Here is a 21,734-nt window from a genome sequence, read left to right on the forward strand (position 1 = left end):
ACAAGCTGTGTGGAGTGGCAATAAGCTATGCCATAATTCCCTTATTTGATGTAATTGCTACATGGTTTTGATTGAGATGATTTTCACAATTTTGTTTTCCATTTGTTAGTTTTTTTGTTTTGAGCGCTCCCCCACCATAACCTATTGTCTATGGGTAATGAGCAAAAGCTTTAAATTTGTCAAAAATTTCCATCTCCAGTTTTCAACGGATCTTAACATTTTAGGGTCCCCTGACACTGAAAACTTTGATATCTCGATGATGGGTATGTGTCTGTATGTGTGTCAGTCTCTTGAGGATGGTCTAGAGCTAAAACGGCTGGACAGAAAAATACCAAACTCGAAACTTAAGCCTGTTATGAGATGGCGATGTGTTGATTAGTTTTTTAGCCAAATCGTGCAAGAGAAAGAGGCACTCTAGAAGAACCCTCAAATACTGTAATTCTTCAATTAATTATGAATTCTTCTTGCCAATTGCTATCATAATTAACTATTTTATGATCAGAAAGTTCAGAGCCATAAATAATTACTGAAATGTTATAGAATAGTTTGGATAACTTGGTTCCTAGGGTGTAAAGCCTACTGGCGCTCATGTCCGAATTTTTTATTATCTAAATAAATCAGCAAGTTAAAAAAATTTTGTTGACATAATTTTAGAATCTAATCATTTGTTATAAGCCAGTTTAAATAGGAATACAATTTTTCTATTTTCATTCAGGTAACCCCTGGTTTAACTGAAAAGGAAGGAGAGCTACAGGTTAAAGGTCCTTCCATATTCAAGGAATATTGGAACAAACCACAGGAAACTAAAAATTCCTTCACCACAGATGGGTGGTTCAAAACAGGTAATGTGTACAGGAACCCAGCCTCTACAATTTTTCAGGGCTTTTGTATGTCTTCATTAATTACTTATTAAGCAGTAATTAAGTTTCAGTTCAGTTTGAGCCCCAACGGAAGCACAAGTCACATCAGTGTATGGTTTAAAAAGTGCTGATTAGATATTACCTCCATTGATATAATTTATAAATTGAGAAGCTCTTATTTGTAAAGTTTAAAAAATACAATTTGTTTTCTTTTCTGATGGTTGTGGTAACATTTTGGGACTTCTAATGTCTGTAACAAAGTTACAGCACTTGATCTGACATTTTCAGTAAGTTACTCTGAGGTGACAGATTTCAGGCTTTAAGATAAAATGTTCTCTCCACTTTTTGTATTGATTTACTTTTAGCACTGTATAAAAATAATGGTTATGTGTTTTAATTACCATACTTGGGGGGGGGGGGACAAAATAAGAAAGTATAGGCCTCTTGCAAATTATCTTTATATATAGGATTGAAAATCAGTAGTCCCTTAGACTAGAAAGAGTTCTAGTCCTGTCCAGAAATCAATAGTGGTTTCATTTACAACAGTCTATGTTTTTAATTGTGTGAGTGATTGTGCTTGGTGTAAGTGGCACTTCTATAGATAATCTGTCGTGGCTTCCCACTACTCAGCTTTGACATCTCCACACTCATTTGTAATAATTGATTTTTCTTTCCTATCCTGAATTTGTGTTTCAGTTATCCATGCCATCATACTGTGCTTGCTCTCAGTCAACAGCTATTACTCCTGCCAGGAATCAAAAAGCACTTCTATGAAGCTAACGCATGTTTAAAGTACCATACACTTTGATTTGTTGTGTAACAGTCATTATTACTGATAAGGTGCCCAAGGCCCTTAGGAATTCTTATTTGTTGAGAGTCAAACAGTGAGTTGCACTGAAATGATTGATATTCTCAAAACCTAGGCAAGAAGTGATTTAAGTTGTTAGTTCTAGTATAAGATTTTCCCAGAAGCTCACAGCAAATGTATTTACTGTATGTTTCTTAGTACAAAAATACAAAATCATCACAGTATATACTGTTCGTAGTTAATCTCAAAGTTTTCTTTCAGAAATTCAGTGACTTTCCACACAGTATGGCATACAGATATTTTACACTATTTTATTTTATTTTTCTTACAATTTTATGATTTGTTATTGTACAGCATTAAGCCTCAAAGTTTATTATAGTAGCACAGTTGTTTTCTTAATATAGTATTAAGTAATCTCCATAATTTGCTTGAGACATTTATATATTATACAGTATATGGTTATAAATCTGTAATGTATGGTATTCTTTACATTCAAGAACAGTTACTATCATTGTAATGTATTAGTTTTTAATATGAATATATTTACAATATAAAAATGTAATATTAGCAGGCAATAGTAAGTCCTCTAAATGTTTTGGGCACCCTTGCTTAAAATGTCTGTTATTGTGAATATGAGCAGAAGATGAACTCATCACTAAAAGGCATAAACTTAAAGATGACACTTCTTTTCAACAGTTTATGCAAGATTAGTGTATTGTTTTTGTTTTATACAGCTGTACAGTAAAAAAAAGGAAAGGAACACCATGTTAAAGTTTGGGCACCCCAAGATGTTTGGAGTCACAGATGACTTTTACCAAGGTCTCAGACCTTAATTACCCCACTAGGGTTATGGCTTGTTCATAGTCATCATTAGGTGATGTAAATTGCAAAGCTGTATAAATTCACTGACTCCTCAAACCTTGTCCCAACAAACAGCAGCCATAGACTCCTCTAAGCAGATGCCTAGTACTCTGATAAATAATAGGAGAAGGCTATAAGAAGATAGCAAAGAGTATTCAGGTAGGTGTTTCCTCAGTTCGTAATGTTATTAAGAAATGTCAGTTAACAGGAATGGTGGAGGTCAAGTTGAGGTCTGGAAGATCAAGAAAACGTTCTGAAAGAGCTGCTCATTGGACTGCTAGAAAGGCAAATGAAACGCCCATTTGACTGAAAAGACCTTCAGGATGATTTAGCAGACTCTGGAGTGGTGGTGCACTGTTCTGTTGTGCAGGGACACCTGAACAAATATGACCTTCATGGTAGAATCAGAAGAAGCAAATCTTTCCTTCATCCTAGCCACAAAATTCAGCACCTGAAGTTTACAAATGAACATATACTGTCAGATAGAGATCCAAATGCTGCATACTTAAAGGACCACTATAGCAGTTCCACAAGGAAACTCACACTTAGCTGAAATGGATGTTTGATGTTAAGTGTCAGCTAACATCATAATGGGGAGCCTGCAGCCCAGGTGTGCAGGTGCAGCTTACAGTGGTTTCAGAAAGTATTCACTTTCTGCAGACATTATTGTGTTGTGATTTAATTTTAAATGGTGTTATTGAACAGTAGTGACACTCAGGTTCAACAGATACGTTGGGACACCAACCAGGTCATCCCATTTAATTTGTTAAACAAAATAAAGCAAAACTAATGCACAAAGGTATTACACAACAGAAATATAGGCTCCTTCTCCTAGTTCAATAATGCTGCTCAGTTGAGCAGGTCATGTCTTTACAAAGCTCTGTCCTTCAGTCGGGCTCGAATCAAAGTGAGATACCTCCTGCTGGGGATGCCTGGCTTTATAGGACCTGACCCAGAAGGGGCAGAAGTAAGTTTCCCTCACTAGGCATCTTGTCAAAGATGTGGAGATAGAAACAGGTGAAAAGTTTACCAACAGCAGCCAAACTCATTCCAAAGTGGTATCTTATACTTTAGCTGAGCCCAGAATGTGACCATCTGACATGCATGTGTGACAATGGATAATTTACCTTTTTTTACCTATCAATTTATACTTAGTAACCATAATGACAAAATAAAAACCTTTCTCAGAAAGGTTTGCTAAATTATTAAAAATCAAAAATTGAAATCTCTTATTCATATAAGTTTTCAGATCCGCAGTTTATCCCATTCTTCCTGGTATATCCTCTCAAGCTCTGCTAGCTTGAATGAGAAGTGTCTGTAAACTTAACTAATGCTACATTGGTTTGACTATGGCCTTGTCCTTTAAATATGTCTGGGAGCCACAGCTACAGCTTCAGGGGGGCTCTGCTTTCATGGGGTCAATTTATAAAAGATAAGGAGCATAAGAAATAGATACATACTTGATACAATAATAATAATAATCTGGAACAATTAATAAGCAAAATAATATTCATAAGCTAATGCACAAAAATGTATTCAGTAACAAAGTTCCTTTTACATATCTGTCTTATAAACTTCAATACTTTCAGTCCATACAGACTGGTAAAATTGCAGCTTTACTGAGCTCTATTTACCCTGTAATTTACAACTTTCCCATTTAAAATATGTTCTCACACAAAGCACCTTTTGCTATAGCCCATATCTGTCTGTCTGTCCACATGAAACATCTTGGGCCCACTGTGTACTAATTTTGTTGAAATGTGTCACACATACTCTTCAGGGAAATTTGTTGAGACAGTTACATTTTCGTCTAAATATCCAGAACAGATCGCTTTGTACACAGTTTTAAAATTTCAAAATCTTCCTTTGAAAAGCACTAGCAAATTTGCAGACTTGTCTGTCTTAAAATAGAGAAATGTTCTGTGCGACTTCAACTATGAATTAGTTTACTGTTTCAATTTTTCCTTGACAGCAGTTACACCAACTTGTATATTTTGTTTATTTTTGCCTTTTTCACTTACAATAGCCGCAGACTTCCTACTTCCTGCAGGTAGGAAGTCGCTGTCACTGGCTGCTTGTGTCCGTAGTAGACAGCAATCCTCCATTGGCTAGTCGAGGTGGGGGCACACAGAGAAATCTCTATATCAACAAAAACATTTTTTTCTATAGCACATTTTCATATAAGTTGTGAATTTCCCCCTGGGATTAATAAAGTATCTATCTATCTATCTATCTATCTATCTATCTATCTATCTATCTATCTATCTATCTATCTATCTATCTATCTATCTATCTATCTATCTATCTGTCTGTCTGTCTGTCTGTCTGTCTGTCTGTCTGTCTGTCTGTCTGTCTGTCTGTCTGTCTGTCTGTCTGTCTGTCTATCAGCAGTGTAGCTCAAAGTGCTTCACAAGAGGTCCAAGAAGTAATTACATGTGAAGAAAAACAAATTAAAATTAAATAAGACATCAGCATGTTGTTTCCATTTTATGTGAAATCTTCCCTGCGGTTTAAGTGCAAACAGAAGAGGAACAGTGTAGTGGCCTCTCACTCCTCTGTGTGATTTAAGTTGCAACAGGTAAGTTAAGTGATTTTCCTATTCATAAAAGTATAAAATACAAGCAGTGAAAACAAAACATTGTTTAGATATGAGTGTAGTGCCCTGTTGTGTGTAAGCCACTATGCACAGAGCAAATTAACATTTACTTAGTATTTACCTTATACTAAACTAACCTCACAGTTCCATTATCTGCATATTATAATGATTCACTATTTACTAACACCTGTAAAAGATGCAACAAACAAAGATAAAGAGTTGGAGTATCACCTTAGTGACCCCATATAATTGGATGAAATAAAGTACAAAAAGCATGCAATAATTTCCATCTTTTCAGATTGGAGGTCATTCTCAAACTGGGAACAAAATGGCCGGGTCCCAGGATAAGTGGTCATGAGGCAGGAAGGGGTGGGTCCATGTGGACAGACAATGAAAGTGAAGTCAGCAATGGAGGAGCTGTCAATCTTCTGTTCTGCAGAGGGAGAATGTAATAGCACACAGCGCTAACCATGGTCCAGCAAGTAATTACCATCACTAAAGCCCTTAAGCTGTCTCCCATGTGCGCACGTGTGTGACGCACTGTAATTTACTAGAGTGACCAGACGCCCCAGTGACAGCAACAGTCCTGATATCAGGCTATGCACCTTGATAAATAACTGAAGAATATCAAAATCTTTAACATGCTAGCTATCTAATAAAACATTGCTCTGCTGACACAAGCATACTCACAATATATTTAGAATATATTTTCAAAATTCTGAGGGGCACAGAGACCCTCTTCCCCCCCACCCACTACCAATGTAATATACGAATGATAATGTAGTCAAAACTCCAACAGGGAAAGCTTCATTGAGAACTTATGCTGAATTTGATCATCATTGCAAGGAAAACTAAGAAGCTGACAAAAAAACGGACAGCACTGCCATTTATTTGTTTACACTTCAAGCACTGTGTGGGCTCCTATGCATTCATTTGTGAAAGTGTTTTTTTTACGTGCCCTGACCCCTGTCTCTTGACTATGAAATAAAGCAGCCATTAAATAAATGAGGATGGCCTTTATACGTGTGCATACATGTTACAGATATATCCTGGTTTAGGACTTTGAAAATCTGGCCATCCTGTAATTTACTATCAGAGTGCCACATTCAGCTAATATCCCTAATATTGAATGGCTGTAATTATGTTTGCCTTTCACTTCTGTTATTCCCTAACATTTGTCATAACTAAACAGCTTTGCAAGCCCCATTTCATGAAAATTACTATGGCCCTGACATACTCAAGCACAGAAGTAATTACAAAAGGGTTTTATTCATTTATTTAGGTTATGATAACTGGCATTTGCAAATTATCACTATATGTGAATGTTGTGTGTGTGTGTGAGTGTTGATGAGTATCAGTTAGTGAGAGTGGGTCACTGTGATGGACTAGAGTCCAGCCAAAGCCTATTTTTAGCCTTTTGCCCAGTCAAGTGGAATAGCCTGTGGCCTACACAATCCTTGAATGGATTGAGAATGTTCTAGAACTGACCTAATGAACTCGGTCCATTGAGGGCTAAAGTGTCTGCACAGTCCCTGAATGTTATGCCATGTGTACATTTTCTAACTTGTTACTATTATTTTCTAAGCTCAGGGCTGAGGCTTTTATATTGTCGATTAAATCTTTAAACGCTATTTTTTAAATGTCTTATCATTTTGGTTTTAAATTAAGCATGTATTTACAAGCAAATATGCAAATCAAAATTAATTTGAAATGGTTTAATTAAAAGGAGATGTGAGGGCAGTATAAAAAAGATCTTAAAGAAGGAAGAATGTAACTGGTGCATTATAGGTTCTGTAATCTTTAAATTTTTATAAATGTATTAAGTCAAATATGTATTCATGGTAATATACCGTATATATATGGAATCTGGGGTTTTCGTGTGCAAACATTTCAAATGCTGGGTCAGAAAATGTGTATCAAAGGTTAATTAAGAAACATTTTGCCGTGCTAGGGTATATTAGTTTGAAGGATAACCCACATATTGCTGTGAAAAACAATTACTGTTGTTATTTTCGGTTACTGAAATTCTGCTTATTCTTTGACTTAAATTTTTGGTTCTCATTTTGGTTTTGATGCTTGATTGTTTTGATCTTTTGCCTGTTCTTCGACTACACTTTTCATGGTCATTTTTCTTTTACTGCCTTTTGTGAAACAGTGTACAATAAATAGCTACAGTATATATAAATTATCAGTGAATGTGCTGTAAGGGTAGGATAGTGTCTAATCCATTGTTGTAATTGAAAGTAGAAAGTATGAATGAGGGGATAAAAGACTGCCACAGCCTCATTTAGCCTAAGCCTGCTAAAATAGACATCCCCTCCTGCCTTTACCCAAGCAATAATTTCAATAATCCTTCTGTTTATGTAATATAGCTCTGAACGAAAATAAATATTTTTTTTCAAAACATTTAAATTGAAATTCTAGTTTAAACCAATTCTGGTAGCTCAGTCAAAATATTTGCAAATTATCTTCAGCACTTCCCTTTTTACCCTTATTTTATCTTTATACTTGCCATTATTTTAATTGGTCATTGTCTAGTACCAGCCTCCAAGCATGTAAGCAGCAAGCAGAACATGCTTCCATTTCTGTCTATCTTCTTGCATCTGTGATGATATCCATACCTGTCCAGTCTCTGATATCATCTATCCACTTCCGTCTTCTCCACTTTCCCACCTTTCATTCCTGAATAACATCCTTCTCTAAACACACATGGCTTTCTCCACTATTATTCTTATATTTACTGTTTGGTCTGTTGCTTCCTGTCTAGAGACATCAACTTCCATTTTAGTTTTTATCCTGCTTATAATTACAGATAAGAGTATCTTTCCTCCATGTGAAACCAGTGAAATCATTCTACTTTTGGACGAGTCTGCAAATCACTTCGCTGGTGATTGATAAATGCTAACTGTGTGCAATCTGTTGGCCACAGCCCTGCTTTCCGTACGTCTAAACAAAGTTGATGCAGGATGTGAATTATATGGTCTCCTCCATATTTATACAATTCCACAGTACATTGTCATGGTGCTTTCCTGATACACTGTTTTTTGATCACTTCTTCTATCTTTGGTGTCATTGGTGATGATTCTGTTTCCCCCTCTTCTTCATATTTCATTTCCACAGCGCTGTTGTTTCCCAGTGAACTTGCATATAACTCCTCAAAATAGGTTTTCCATCTCTTCATTACTGCATTATACTCATCTTCATCTTTGATATTAAACAATATAGGGTGAAGGTGATGTGAAGTTTCTTGACCATTTCATACCTCTTTAAATGTTTTTTCCAGCTCAGTACATTGCAGACTTATAAAATGTTCCTTGTCATCATGAACCACTACTTGAACTTTTTTGTATAGTTCCTTATATTCATCTGTTCCTGACAAATTCTTTGTTTTCTCTGCTTTACAATTGTTCAGTAATGATATCGTTGAAGCTGTTATCCATTTTCTTTTAGTCCTGGTATTTTGACCAATGTTGGTCTGTGGAATGTCTAATTTAATCTGCTTTATCTCCTCCCATTTGTCATTGGAGTTTATTCCTCGTATTTTGCTGATAATTTAGCAAACCTGTTCTGTATTTCTACTAACTATTTTTCATCTTGTAAATTATCTTACTCTGATTTTGTGTTTTACTATCAGGAGAAGTCCATGTATAATTTTCACTAGGAATGCTTATTATGCATTGGATCTGTAATTGCTAGGCTGTTTTATACAGAAGCTAATTAATGTATGTCTTCTTTCATTAATTTCGGCCTGATCACAATCACCAACCTATACTTCCATCTGTATATCACTTTCAACTTTTGCATTAAAATCGCATATTATGATTTTATTTCTTGCTTTTCCATTTCTTCTAATGTCATCTGCAATTCATTATAGAAATTCTCCACTTCCTCCTTCTCCATTGCTGTCTAGACTTGTATCACTGTAATATTCCTAGCTCTTGCAGATAATCGAACGGTCAGTTATCACTCATTTTAAGGACTAAAACTGATAGCTGTCTTACTTGTCATCTTATTAAGACATACCACTGTCCCATATTCATATTTATCCATAATTCCTAAATATATGACCATATGATGTTCAGTACTGAAGTGACATTTAACTGCCCATCTGACATCCTCCCCAACAACTGTAGATTTACATTGAAGCCTGATGGCTTTACTCCTGTGTGAACATCTTTTATAAGATGGTAGGTACCAACATCTTTCCATCTCACAGTTAGAAGTGCTTTTCCCTGGATGTACAAGGTACTGGAGACTGTGTGTCACCTATCTGCCTGTAGCTACTGTATGCTGCAGTCATCCGCTCATTGGATGTAGAAGACCAGCTTCCGCCCAGGTCTCCGGCAGCCATGTTAGCAACCAATCTTTCTGGAATTCTTGGTGAGCCTGCCCACCTCTTGTATTGCCCTATGTAGCTCTTTAGATTAATATGGTATAGCTCCACCAGGCAGTCCCCTACTTTTTAGAATGTTTTTGATTCTTTTTGCTGCAGTTGTCTATTTAACTACTTTAAGAATCAAACCTAATAATTATAATAAAATCAGTTTAAAATTTGTGAGAGCTGAGAGGCTGAGCGTGATAATTTTGAATCAATACGTTTGCTTAAAGAATTACTTCATCCAAAAAAAATTTTTTACTCTCTTACTTACGCCTGTGTTGTTTGTAGTAATGTCATATGAAGAATTTTAATCTCATGTTTCATGGAGAATTAAAATCAATAGTTTATGATACAGTGGAATTCAATTGGGGCCCACAGGGAACCAGTACTGAGCAACAACAAATAATATTAAAATGTCCATAAAGAAAATATCAAATTACTTGCATAATCCACATATAATCAAGTTGTATGCTCACAACTTCAAAAATGCATACATTTTTGCTAAAATATTGTTAAATAAATACTTTCCAGAAAATCGGAACACTGTACAGACTTGAAGTGTGTTGATTTGTGATGGAGAGATTTGAATTGAAGATCTATTTCTCCTCTTCTTTCATTGATCAAATTATTTTTGATGCAGATGGACACCTACACCAGAAGCCATTACTAACGCCAAGGCACTATACAATTCCAGGAAACCTTTTAATATTGTCTGCTAGCACAGTGAATTGTGAAAAGTGATATATCGATTGTTAAAAATGGACTGGGAGATGTATGTATTTTTGAGAAACTGATTACCTAAGTAGTGTGATCTAAAACAAAATCCAGATAGCTAAACTGCAATCAAAGGCAAAACAGGAATTGTTGTTACCAAAACTATGAGAATATTACCAGAACTAAAAATGCTAAGACTACAAACTGAACAGAGAAGTGAGAATCTTTGAGTTGTTAATCACATTACCTACCACTCTTAGTGTAAGACTATAATTGTTAAAGAATTAAATCAGTAATCTTATACAGACATGTGAAGCATTATGCTTAGTTTAATAGCTGAGCCTTTGCGACATGATACGTAGTGCATCTTGGGAGGCATTCCTGATCTACAATTCAATGCATCCTAGCAACAAACTAACAAAATACTGAAACTTTACAATGGCAGTGTGACACAGTTAAAATTAACTAACAAAAGTACTGATATCTTCCTTACACTAAATAATTCTGTATGTTCCTTGAAAATAAAGTTTTATGAATTTTCACAGCAAATGAACAGAAAAAAAAATATTTAAGACAATGAGATGATGTGACCAAGGTTTACTAATGTTTAATAGATGGTTGTATTTTTATGCAATCAGTATGCCTTTGAAACATGTATCCAGTTTAAGTGAATGTGTTGGTGATACATAAAGTATAGCAACATAGACATTATATAGTGTGCTGAAAGAGGAGAAATGCCATTGCAATAGATTGACTATTTCATATGTATGATTGGTACAGTGTTGAATGACAAAGACTGTGTTAAAGATCATACAAGGTAATGTAATATTATTAAAAACTGTTGGCCATTTAAGTATAACCTTGACCAGTGGTTGAAAGTTTTAGTTTAAATTATATTTGTTTTGTGATCAAAAATCACAGTAATATTACTTCAAAGTCATTTTTATTAAAATGTTTGAAATGTTTTTCTTTAAAATAAGTAACAAAACATTGTGTTTTGCTGAGTTTCCATTAATGGATATTTTTCATTGCAAGTTTTGTTTTAAATGCAAAAACATCTATAAAAATTGAACTTGTTTATAACCTAAGTCCTACTTGTAATATTTGGCTACAAATTTATTTTTGTCAAGTTACATTGTTTCTTACATTTTTTCTTTTCTGTAATAGTCATTTTACTATGTTTTGGTAATATCTGTGAACAATTTGGTAACATGAACAGATTATTTCAAACATAAGAAAAAAAACAATAACAATCTGATTGAAACACACCCATTGAGCAAGATTAAGAGGGGAGCTGTATTTAAAATGCTTATTTTGAGTGTTTCTAGAATGGTTTAGGAATGCTGTAGTTTTCCTAGTTATGAAAGTTGTAATATTATCTTCATTTGTTAGTGGTATACAAGAAGGATGCCTTAAAATCAAGTATTGGAAATATCAGTTATTGTTATTAATTTGTGCATTAGCTTGCTTTACAGATATATTTTATAGTTTTAATCAGTTGGTGTTTTTTCTTTTACTAAGCTTGTTTATTTTGTATTTGTTTGTTATTATTTTCAGCTATTTTTCTATGTTAACATTTTTACATAAAGACTTTAGATGTCCCATTCTATTGCAAAGACATTAGTTCCTACTTGTGTTGCTAGGATTTCTGTTTTTTAAAGTACTCTTTGAAATTGTTTAAGTCCTTGATTAGTTTGGTGGTTCGGATAGTTTGCTCTGCCCTTGGTTTCTGAATTTTGTTTTTCAGATTTGGATTTTTTTCACTTTGTTGGTTGTCTATTTATCAAAACATTTTGCTTTTGAAATAATTTCTTGTATTAATTTTTTAATTCCTCTTTGATGAATTGATGCTGTTATTATATGAAACACTGTTTTTGTTCTTTTGGCCAGAGGTTTTTAAGTTGCCCTCCCATTTAGGATATACAGGGCTAGGCATTATCATGATTTCAAGCAGCATTGCGTGTCTTTTGTAAAAACCAAATTTGAAATTACAGGCTGTTCTGGAGTTTCATGGTCCTGAGTTCACAACAATTGACTTGCATATTTATGCTTTAAATAATACTTCACTTTGTATGGAAATGAATAGGTTGGTAGATTTTAGAGGAAGATAGAAATATAGTTTTTGCAAAGAGGAATGAGGAAAAAATTTTAAACATTCAATTTGAAAATAGAGACCAAGTGTTAACGAATAGTAGTTAAGAGAAGTGACTAAATTATGACTAAAAATGAAGTACAGCTGAGAAAATGTGAAACTGTGACTTTTAAAGGAATAGTAGCACAGCATATGTTCTACCTTTATGAAAGTAGGGCGACTAAGGCAAAATTATGGGATGTACAAGGAGAGAAATGAGAGGACTTGTTCACTGAAAACATAAAGGGGTCAAACCAGGAAGTCAGTCAGGTCATTTCACTTATGTACGTAAATCAGACCCACCATCAAAAATTCTTCTCAAAATTCTTATTGCCAAAAGACTTTTGTTACTGCCTACTGCACTCAAAATTTTGTGGAAATTTGTCCATAAACTTAGACAAAGGAACAATAATCTGCTGCAATCTTATGTAATAAATAGGCGATGATGGCACAATGCGACCTTCTTTCAGGATAGCAATATGCCATCTGTCAGGAAATAATCCACAAAATGACAGCATGATAAAACAAAATGGCAACATGAAAATAAATAGAAATTGAAACAAAAAAATTATCGTAATGCCAAAGCCAAAATCAAATAACAAAACATTGAAAACTGAGCTTAAAATTTTTGTAAATTTCAAAATCTTGGCAACTTAAATACATATTGAAGAACATCAGGTAAAGAAAAAACAAAGGAAAATAATCCTGATGGTGTAATGAAAAAATAGAAATGGCTATAAAAGAAAAGATGGTGACTTTGAAGAAGTGGAAAGAATTTGGAAAAGCAGCTGGTAAAGAAGAATAAGAGGCATGTTGAAATGCAAAGAGACATTTACCAAAATATCATGGTACACATAGTTTGAACAATGCTGAAATGGAAGAATGAAAATGTGATCAAGTGATGCTGAACATTTGAAAACAAAGATAAAAGTAGAATAGTTTTTTAGATAAATAACTAACTGAGAAAAAAGTCCAGAAATAAACGGACCACACCAGCAGAAGCCAAAACAACAATTCAAAGGATAAACAATAAGATGATGAAAAACCAATGTAAGTGTAAAAGTTGTTGGACTACAGAGGGGTGCAGATACTACCTAAGATATTGAATGTTATCTTGAAAGCTTGCAAATAGTATGAAAGCACAGATGTTTAATAGCAGTATGCAAGGAACGGGGACTAGATTCCAAAAATGGGTTACATAATACACGCGATAGGATTACTACATTGTGAAAGCTCCCTCTATTTGTGACTATACAGTGTATATTGTATATATTTGTTAACCATAAGGTTTTGGTGTCATGTGCAAATTCTACTAGTATGCTAACTATAATGAACTAGCCAACCCGCGGCGTAGCATACGCCACATAATTATGTATTGATGGGTGAACACTTCCTGAACGACACAGTTGTCCAAATGAGGTGGGTTTGTGGATACCACTGTGAGTGAATGAAAAGATAGACCTCTGGAGAGAGCAACATATAATTGTCCGTGACTGAAAGCGGGATCATCTGTGACGAAGAAGGCCACGCTGGTTAAAGTTACTTCGTCGGTAGGGATAAGTGTCAGTACTTGTAGATTAAGGTGTAGCGAGTCTTCGTTGTTGACGCTTAATATAGCTTGCGTACTGAGATGTTCCGGAGTCACAGTTGAGAAACACTTTTTTAATGTCTTTTAAGCACAGGGGAAAAAATGAACATGTGAGACATCCGTAATGTAATAAGCCACCAAGAAAAGTAACATTGCAACAATGCTATCTACGACCCGATCTCTGTAAACAAAACTGAAAGCAAAATCGAGCCCGGTGTATTCTTTAACTGCCTTGTGGCGCTGTAGTAGTGCTGCTGCTTTGCAGTAAGGAGGCTGTGGAAGATTGTGGTTTCACTTCCCGGTTCCTCCCTGTGTGGATAGCGCTTTGAATACTGAGAACACCGCTATATCAATGTAACGAAGTATTAACAGGAAATTGTCTTCGTGTAATAGTAAAAGGCAAATTATCCGCAACAAACTGTCTTACACGCTGCATACCAACCCGCGGCGTAGTATATGCCGCATAATCACGCTGCATTTTAAATGTTTTTTAAGCAGAGGGAAAAAAATGAACATTTGCAAAATCCGTAACGCTGCTTTCAGTAAGTACAATGCACACGCGTTTAATTTGTCGGCCACTTTTTGCCAGCCGTCTTTTCTGGTTTGGGCTGCTTTTGCAGTGTTACCACTTGTGCATATTAAATCTTGAAATCCTTCGAGTAACTAATTAACTAACTAACACCAACCCACCCACACACACAGCTTGTGTGAAATAAATGCGCCCGTACTTTCATAATTTTGTTGCAGTCTATAGTGGAGTCAGGCACAGAGAAGGTCAACTGCTGAGAGAGCGTCTCGACTGTTACAGGGCCTGCATCGGTGAAGCAGGTGAGACGCTAATGAAACAGAGGCACAGGGCTTATTGATTTTTAAAGACTGCTTCCTTCATTGTGTTTTAACCTCAGTTTTAAAGGATTGTTTTAAGGATCCCAAGGGATACCCCTCGCAAACTGTTTTAGACGCTGCATTCAGCAATTCACATCCGCGACAAACATGCCTCTTCTTACATGGTCCTGCTTTGGTGGGCGGGGAAATGTTTTCCGTGTTCCTGCAGGACCATCTAAGAAGACGCATGTTTGTCGCGGATGCAAATTGCTGTATGTAGCGTGTAAAACAGCTCAGAGCTGCATGTGGACTGTAGTACAGACAAACAGAAATGACGGCATGTTTTCCGAGGCGTTGCGTCCAAGTTGGTGTGCGTGGCTCTGCAAGTTTTCGTCGTATCCAATGGTCTTAGAGGTGGTGGGTGTGGCTCCTTCCTGCGTGCTTTCATGGGTGTGGGCGTGGCTCCTTCCTGCGTGCTTTCATGGGTGTCGGCGGCGGCGGCTTAGACAATTATATACATAGATTCTCTGTCATTAATATAAATTATGAAGAGTAATTTTCTAAGCACAGTCTTCTAAGACAGTGGTTCTTACATTTTTTTTTCTCACAACTCAGATCACAGATGCAGGTCATAGTATAGCAAGGGCATTTACTTGGACTACTCATAGTTATCCATCGCAATTCACTCCGCAAAACATACATGACCCTTTCCAATTGAGTACATTTGTAAAACAAGATTCTGTGTGACCCAGATTCAGACAACACATAATTTAAGAACATGTCCTAAGAGCTTTTATTTATAACCTCACCTGATGCGAGTTATTTGATGACACATATCTGTACTCTTTTGGTGTTGTTTATTCTCTGCTTATCTGTGTTCTTTTATTCTGGTTTTTAATTATTTAGCTTTGTATTTTACGTCTAATCTAATTTTATTCTCTCCTACTTTAACGTCATTATTAGTTTATGGTATAGAAAAGTGTTGAAGGCATTTTGAAAGTTTATGTAATTTATGTAAACTTGAACTTGTACCTAATCTTGAAAGTGAAACATGTGAGAGGGATGCATAATACTAATGTAGTAAGTATAAAATTAGATATAGGTAATGGAGATGTTTTGGAGAAAGCAGAGATATTCTGCTTCTTAGGTGACATGTTGAGTGCAGATGGAGATTGGCACAGTAGTGATAGAAAAAGTGAGAGGTGCATAAAAGAAATTCCAGGAGCTCTCCTTGATTTTGACTACAATAAGCGTCTCCTCAGGCATTGAAGCGTGAAGTTTATGAAATCTGTGGAAAGAGTAGTATGGTTGATGAAAGCAGAACATGAGGCAAACGTGGAAAGAGCGGAGATAAAAATGATCAGATTATTTTGTGTTGTGTCAAAGAGTAAGAGGAAGAAGAATGCTGAGTTAAGGGAAAGACTCTTAAAATTAGCTGTTGTGCTGAGGAGTAATAAACTGAATTGGTTTGGGCATGTAGAGAGAAAAGCAGAGGCTGATTGGGTAAAGTGGTGCACTTAGATGGAGATGGAGGCGATGAGGCCAAGAGTGAGGGTAAAGAAAATATTGTTGGAGTAGGTGTCAGATGATGTGAAAAGAAATATTTGGAGGACAGAGTCCACCTGGGTATTTTTGAAAAATGGCCGTTTAGTTGGTGATCATAAAATCATAGTGACATAATGTTTACTGATTATTTTTACTTCCTCTTCAACCTGTTTGTGGTAAAAGATTAGATTCTTCTAAAAACAGTTCTAAATGAAGGCAAGCAATTTAACAATATTTCATGCTAGGTGTCAGTACACACAACAAAGACAAACTTAAACTTAATTCTGATGTACGTCATGTTTGTTTAAACCAGATGTAATTGCCATTTCATTTAAAGGTCACGGTATTCTATCAGCATTATTTCCTTTAATAAAATTGTGTTCAGAAACAGGTTTAACATTGAAAGGTTACTGATGTACCTTTTAATTGGTAACAATAAAACAACCTTTTCCAACTTTGCTTCTATAGTAGTAATCTTCCTTATTATTCTAGATTCTATTCATCTTTGAAATTACTACGTATTACCCGGTTTCTTTTTTGAACTCACATTTAGTAGAAATCAGATATAAATATATTTTGATCACCTTCTTGGCTTGTGATAATAATGACTGTTTTAGCATTTCATTTGAAATAATAATTTTATTTTGATAATCCATCCATTTTCTAACCCGCTGAAACCGAACACAGGGTCATGGGGTCTGCTGGAGCCAATCCCAGCCAACACAGGGCACAAGGCAGGAACCAATCCTGGGCAGGGTGCCAACCCACCGCAGGGGACACACAAACACACCCACACACCAAGCACACACTAGGGCCAATTTAGAATCGCCAGTCCACCTAACTTGCATGTCTTTGGACTGTGGGAGGAAACCCACGCAGACACAGGGAGAACATGCAAACTCCACGCAGGGTGGACCCGGGAAGTGAACCCTGGTCTCCTAACTGCGAGGCAGCAGCGCTACCACTGCGCCACCGTGCCACCCTATTTTGATAATGCTGTTCTTTATTTTAACTATTTCTTTTCCTGTTCCTTGATTATTAAAAAAAAAAAGTTTTTTTTTCTTTTCTTATTTTCAGTCATATTTTCAATTATGGTTGTTGTGTTATTAGTAATTGCATTCATTTTGGAATACTTATCAGTAGTTATTAATTGCCTATTTTCTGATACAGACTGCTGTTTGGCAGATACCTTTAATTCGGCTTTCCCAACAAGAAAGGCTATGCCCTGTGCACCCCAATGGTTAAACCCTCCTGTTCATATTTTGATTCATTTACATTTTCCCTGAAATTTCTTTCTGAGCCTCGGGTGAAAAAGAATGGGGTATGAAAGCTACAACTAAATGCTTTTCCCTCCTTAGGCCTACTTTAGGGCAGCTTTAAGATAGTAATAATCTAACTAAATGTAGAACTAAATGGATCAACAATGAGTTGTTCTTTGAATATTCTCCATTGCTTTATATTGATGATGAATAAACTGACACATTTCATTAATTCTCGTAACATGCATATGGAAAATAATTCAATGCCTTATCTTATCACACTAGCCAATTACACATCCAAGATATGCCTGACTGCCTATTGCAACACTACATGACAACATTCCTGCATGTATACATCCAAGTCCATTGCTCTTGGGCTCATCAACTATGTATAAAGTATTATTGGCAAGCCCAGGTAATTATGTGGGCAATGATAGGAATGGGAATCATAACAAAAGTAAAGGTCATAAGTTAGAACAAAAGGTAAAAAGAAGAGGAATACTGCAGAATCTCATCTTATGCAAGGGATTCATTATTAGGTATTACATATAGAGGAAAATCACTTTGAATAAACTATTCTTTGGTATTTTAGTAGTAATGATGTTTGTGGTGCTACCTTGGGCTCCACTTACAAGACTACAGCAGAGGCAGACAAAGCACTTTGTCTATACAACTAAAGTTAGAAAATAATTATTTTTCACAAAGTGACAGTTAACTGAATGAGGTCTTCACATGAGAAGAAACGCATGGTGCGTGAGACTTAACATCATTTTGAGGGGCAGCACGCCTTGCAAGCAAAGAGTGGCATGAAATGAGCGTAGTAGGGGAGGCTTATGTTTTGTTCATACTCAAGCCAACATGCACCATGGTAAGTATCTGATTAAGAGTACTGGAGACACACCAAGTCTTCCTCTTTCCTTTGCCATTACATGTCGCTGTGAATGATAAGTATGAGAGTTTTGTATCTCCCTTTTTCCCACACCATCACAAACTGTGGAAATTTTTCAGATAAGGAAATGGTAGTTTTGGGGTATGGTAGTTATTTCTGTTAATGAAGACAAAAGTCCAAGGTATGGTAGCTATACTTAATAATCATGCCACCAAAGTGTGCCGGCATATTTTATTTAGATTAGCACATGCAAATAAGGATTTCACAATACTGTGTTCAACTTGAGATACACTTCATTTGATTGGTTTAGATCCTACCTCTCAGGCCGCACTCAGTTCATACAACTTAAAACCTTCACATCCCAACCCACCGCTGTTACTTCTGGTGTGCCCCAGGGCTCTGTCCTGGGGCCTCTTCTTTTTATTATTTACCTTCTTCCCCTTGGCAATATTTTTTGCAAATATAACATTAATTTTCACTGTTATGCTGATGACACCCAGCTCTACCTTGCTGGTAAACCCACCTCCTCTTTTCCACCACCCTCGCTTATTGACTGCATTTCTGAAATTAAAACCTGGTTTTCTCTGAATTTTCTTAAATTAAACAGTGACAAAACTGAGGTTCTCCTCATTGGTTCAAAATCATCATTATCCAAAACCAATAATCTTTCTCTTATTATTGACTAGCAAAATACCCGCGCTTCGCAGCGGAGAAGTAGTGTGTTAAAGAGGTAATGAAAAAAAAAGGAAACATTTTAAAAATAACGTAACATGATTGTCAATGTAATTGTGTTGTCATTGTTATGAGTGTTGCTGTGTTTTATATATATAAAATACACACACACACATATAAACATATATATACATATACACATATATATACATATCTACATATATATATATATATATATATATATATATATATACATATACACATCCACATATCAACATATATATATACACATATATACACACACACACGCTTTATGGGTGATGATTGTTTTACTCTTTTTATCTTTATTTTATTTTATTGTAGAATCAACTCCTATCTGCGCACAGCAGGGCAGCCGTGGGCGGATGCGTATGGTGTATTCACTCCATGTTATCGTGCATTGCGCTGTCAGTGTTATTTTGATAAAAGAATTTGAACAACATATAAGAAGCGTATAAATTATTAAACAGTAAAACATTAACATTTAAGAAGTAAAGTTACATGAAGTACTACTGCAGTGCCTTCGGGTATACCTCATTTTTTGTTTGCCCATTACATGCTTAAATGTATACATTTTTTGGTGCACCTACCCGAGAACACGCGACATATAACCGAGCGTGGGAGAAGCATGGATTTTAAACACGCGTTGAGTTCATCTGCTGGTCTCCCTCGTGGAATAACTGGTAATGTTTGACTAAAATCTACAGCGAGTAAAATGACATTACCTCCTATTTTTTTTTTTACGATCTCTGAGATCTTGCTTTTTTCGGTTCAAGGCTTCATAAGCTCTTTTATGTTGTATGGTGTACTTATCCCAAACCATCATCTTTGAATGTTGCAAGACTTTCGCCTTGTATGTAGATCGGGGTAATTACATTCATTGCATTCCTAGTCTGAATCACAATCTGATTGTATGGGTGGTTACCTGGCACTGTAGGGTTGCCACCCGTCGTTTAAAATACGGAATCGTGCCGCGTTTGAGAATGAAATTGCGCGTCCCGTTTTGAATCAATACTGGACGGGATTTATCCCGTATTGCGAGAAGCAGATCATAGAATGGTTGAAACTGTTGCCCCTAACGTTGCGCCACGGCGTGTGGTTCGTTTATACCTCGTGTCTTCTCATTAAACTTTTATCTCGCGAATATGTTATTGCAATCCGCAGCGGGAGCGTTTCTATAAACTTAATTGAAACTTACGTTTTACACCGTGCTTTGTTTCCCTTATGAACATGCTTGTATGCTTAACTCGCTCCGTTCTCAATTGTTTAATTAATTTTTTGCTCTTCGCTGTTTGCGGCTGTTCCTCCATTTCCCCCTACTTCGTTCTTTTATCTCGCGAATATGTTATTGCAATCCTTAACGGGAGCGTTTCAATAAACTGATTGAAAATAGTTTTGCATTTACCTTTTTAGTAAAAGGCGAGCTTTTAAGCCTGAGAAATCACCCCGTAAATGCACACGTTTAATTGGACATGTGTTAATATGTATGGTTACACAGTATTAAAAGACAGTGAACAACGTCAGTTACCTTTCTTCCCGCGTTTGATAAAAGGTGAGCTTTTAAGCCTGAGAAATCACCCCGTAAATGCACACGTTTAATTGCACATGTGTTAATATGTATGCTTACACAGTATTAAAAGACAGTCAAAAATTAACGTCATTTACCTTCGTTCCCGCGTGTGACTCGTGCTGTAAATGTCTTCCTTGTTTTTAGTTCACGTGATTACGTAGGAGGCGTGATGACGCGATACGTGACTCCGCCTCCTCCATTACAGTGTATGGACAAAAAATATGTTCCAGTTATGACCATTCCGCTTTGAATTTCGAAATGAAACCTGCCTAACTTTTGTAAGTAAGCTGTAAGGAATGAGCCTGCCAAATTTCAGCCTTCCACCTACACGGGAAGTTGGAGAATTAGTGATGAGTGAGTCAGTGAGTGAGTGAGTCAGTCAGTGAGGGCTTTGCCTTTTATTATTATAGATAACTCTGTTGTTTCCCCATCATCTCAGGTCAAAAGTCTGGGTGTCATCCTCGACAGTACTCTATCTTTCCAATGTCACATTAATAACATCACCCGGTCTGCTTACTTCCACCTACGTAATATTAATCGCATTAACCCCTCCCTCACTCCTCATACCACTTCCATTCTTGTTCATAGTCTTGTCACTTCTTGGCTGGACTACTGCAATTCACTCCTCTTTGGTCTCCCTAATAAATCTCTTCATAAGCTTCAGTTAGTCCAGAATTCTGCAGCATGTATCATCACTCGAACCCCATCTATTCACCATATTTCTCTGGTCTTGCAGCAGCTTCATTGGCTCCCGATCAAGTTTCGTACTGTTTTTAAGATTCTGCTATTAACATTTAAGGCCATCCATAACCTCGCCCCTCCATATCTGTCTGACCACCTTCATGTTGCCATTCCATCCCGTAACCTTAGATCCTCTTCCTCCACCCATCTGACCGTCCCTCCCGCCCGTCTAACCACCATGGGGAGCAGAGCTTTCAGCCGTTTTGCTCCCAAGCTCTGGAATTCATTACCTGCGGATCTCCGAAATATCAAATCATA

General features: G+C 36.3%; 1 protein-coding gene across 3 annotated transcripts in view; it reads left to right on the forward strand.

Moving 5' to 3' along the window:
* Nucleotides 1–21,734, forward strand: part of acsf3 (acyl-CoA synthetase family member 3) — a 194,929-nt gene that overhangs the window by 120,215 nt on the left and 52,980 nt on the right. For all 3 annotated transcript variants that reach the window (XM_028809755.2, XM_051931665.1, XM_051931664.1), the window contains one exon: nt 716–842. In XM_028809755.2, the coding sequence (XP_028665588.1) occupies nt 716–842 (127 nt within the window). The remainder of the gene's footprint in view (nt 1–715; nt 843–21,734) is intronic.

The sequence above is a fragment of the Erpetoichthys calabaricus genome, chromosome 9 (genome assembly GCF_900747795.2).
Source record: "Erpetoichthys calabaricus chromosome 9, fErpCal1.3, whole genome shotgun sequence".
NCBI lineage: Eukaryota > Metazoa > Chordata > Cladistia > Polypteriformes > Polypteridae > Erpetoichthys > Erpetoichthys calabaricus.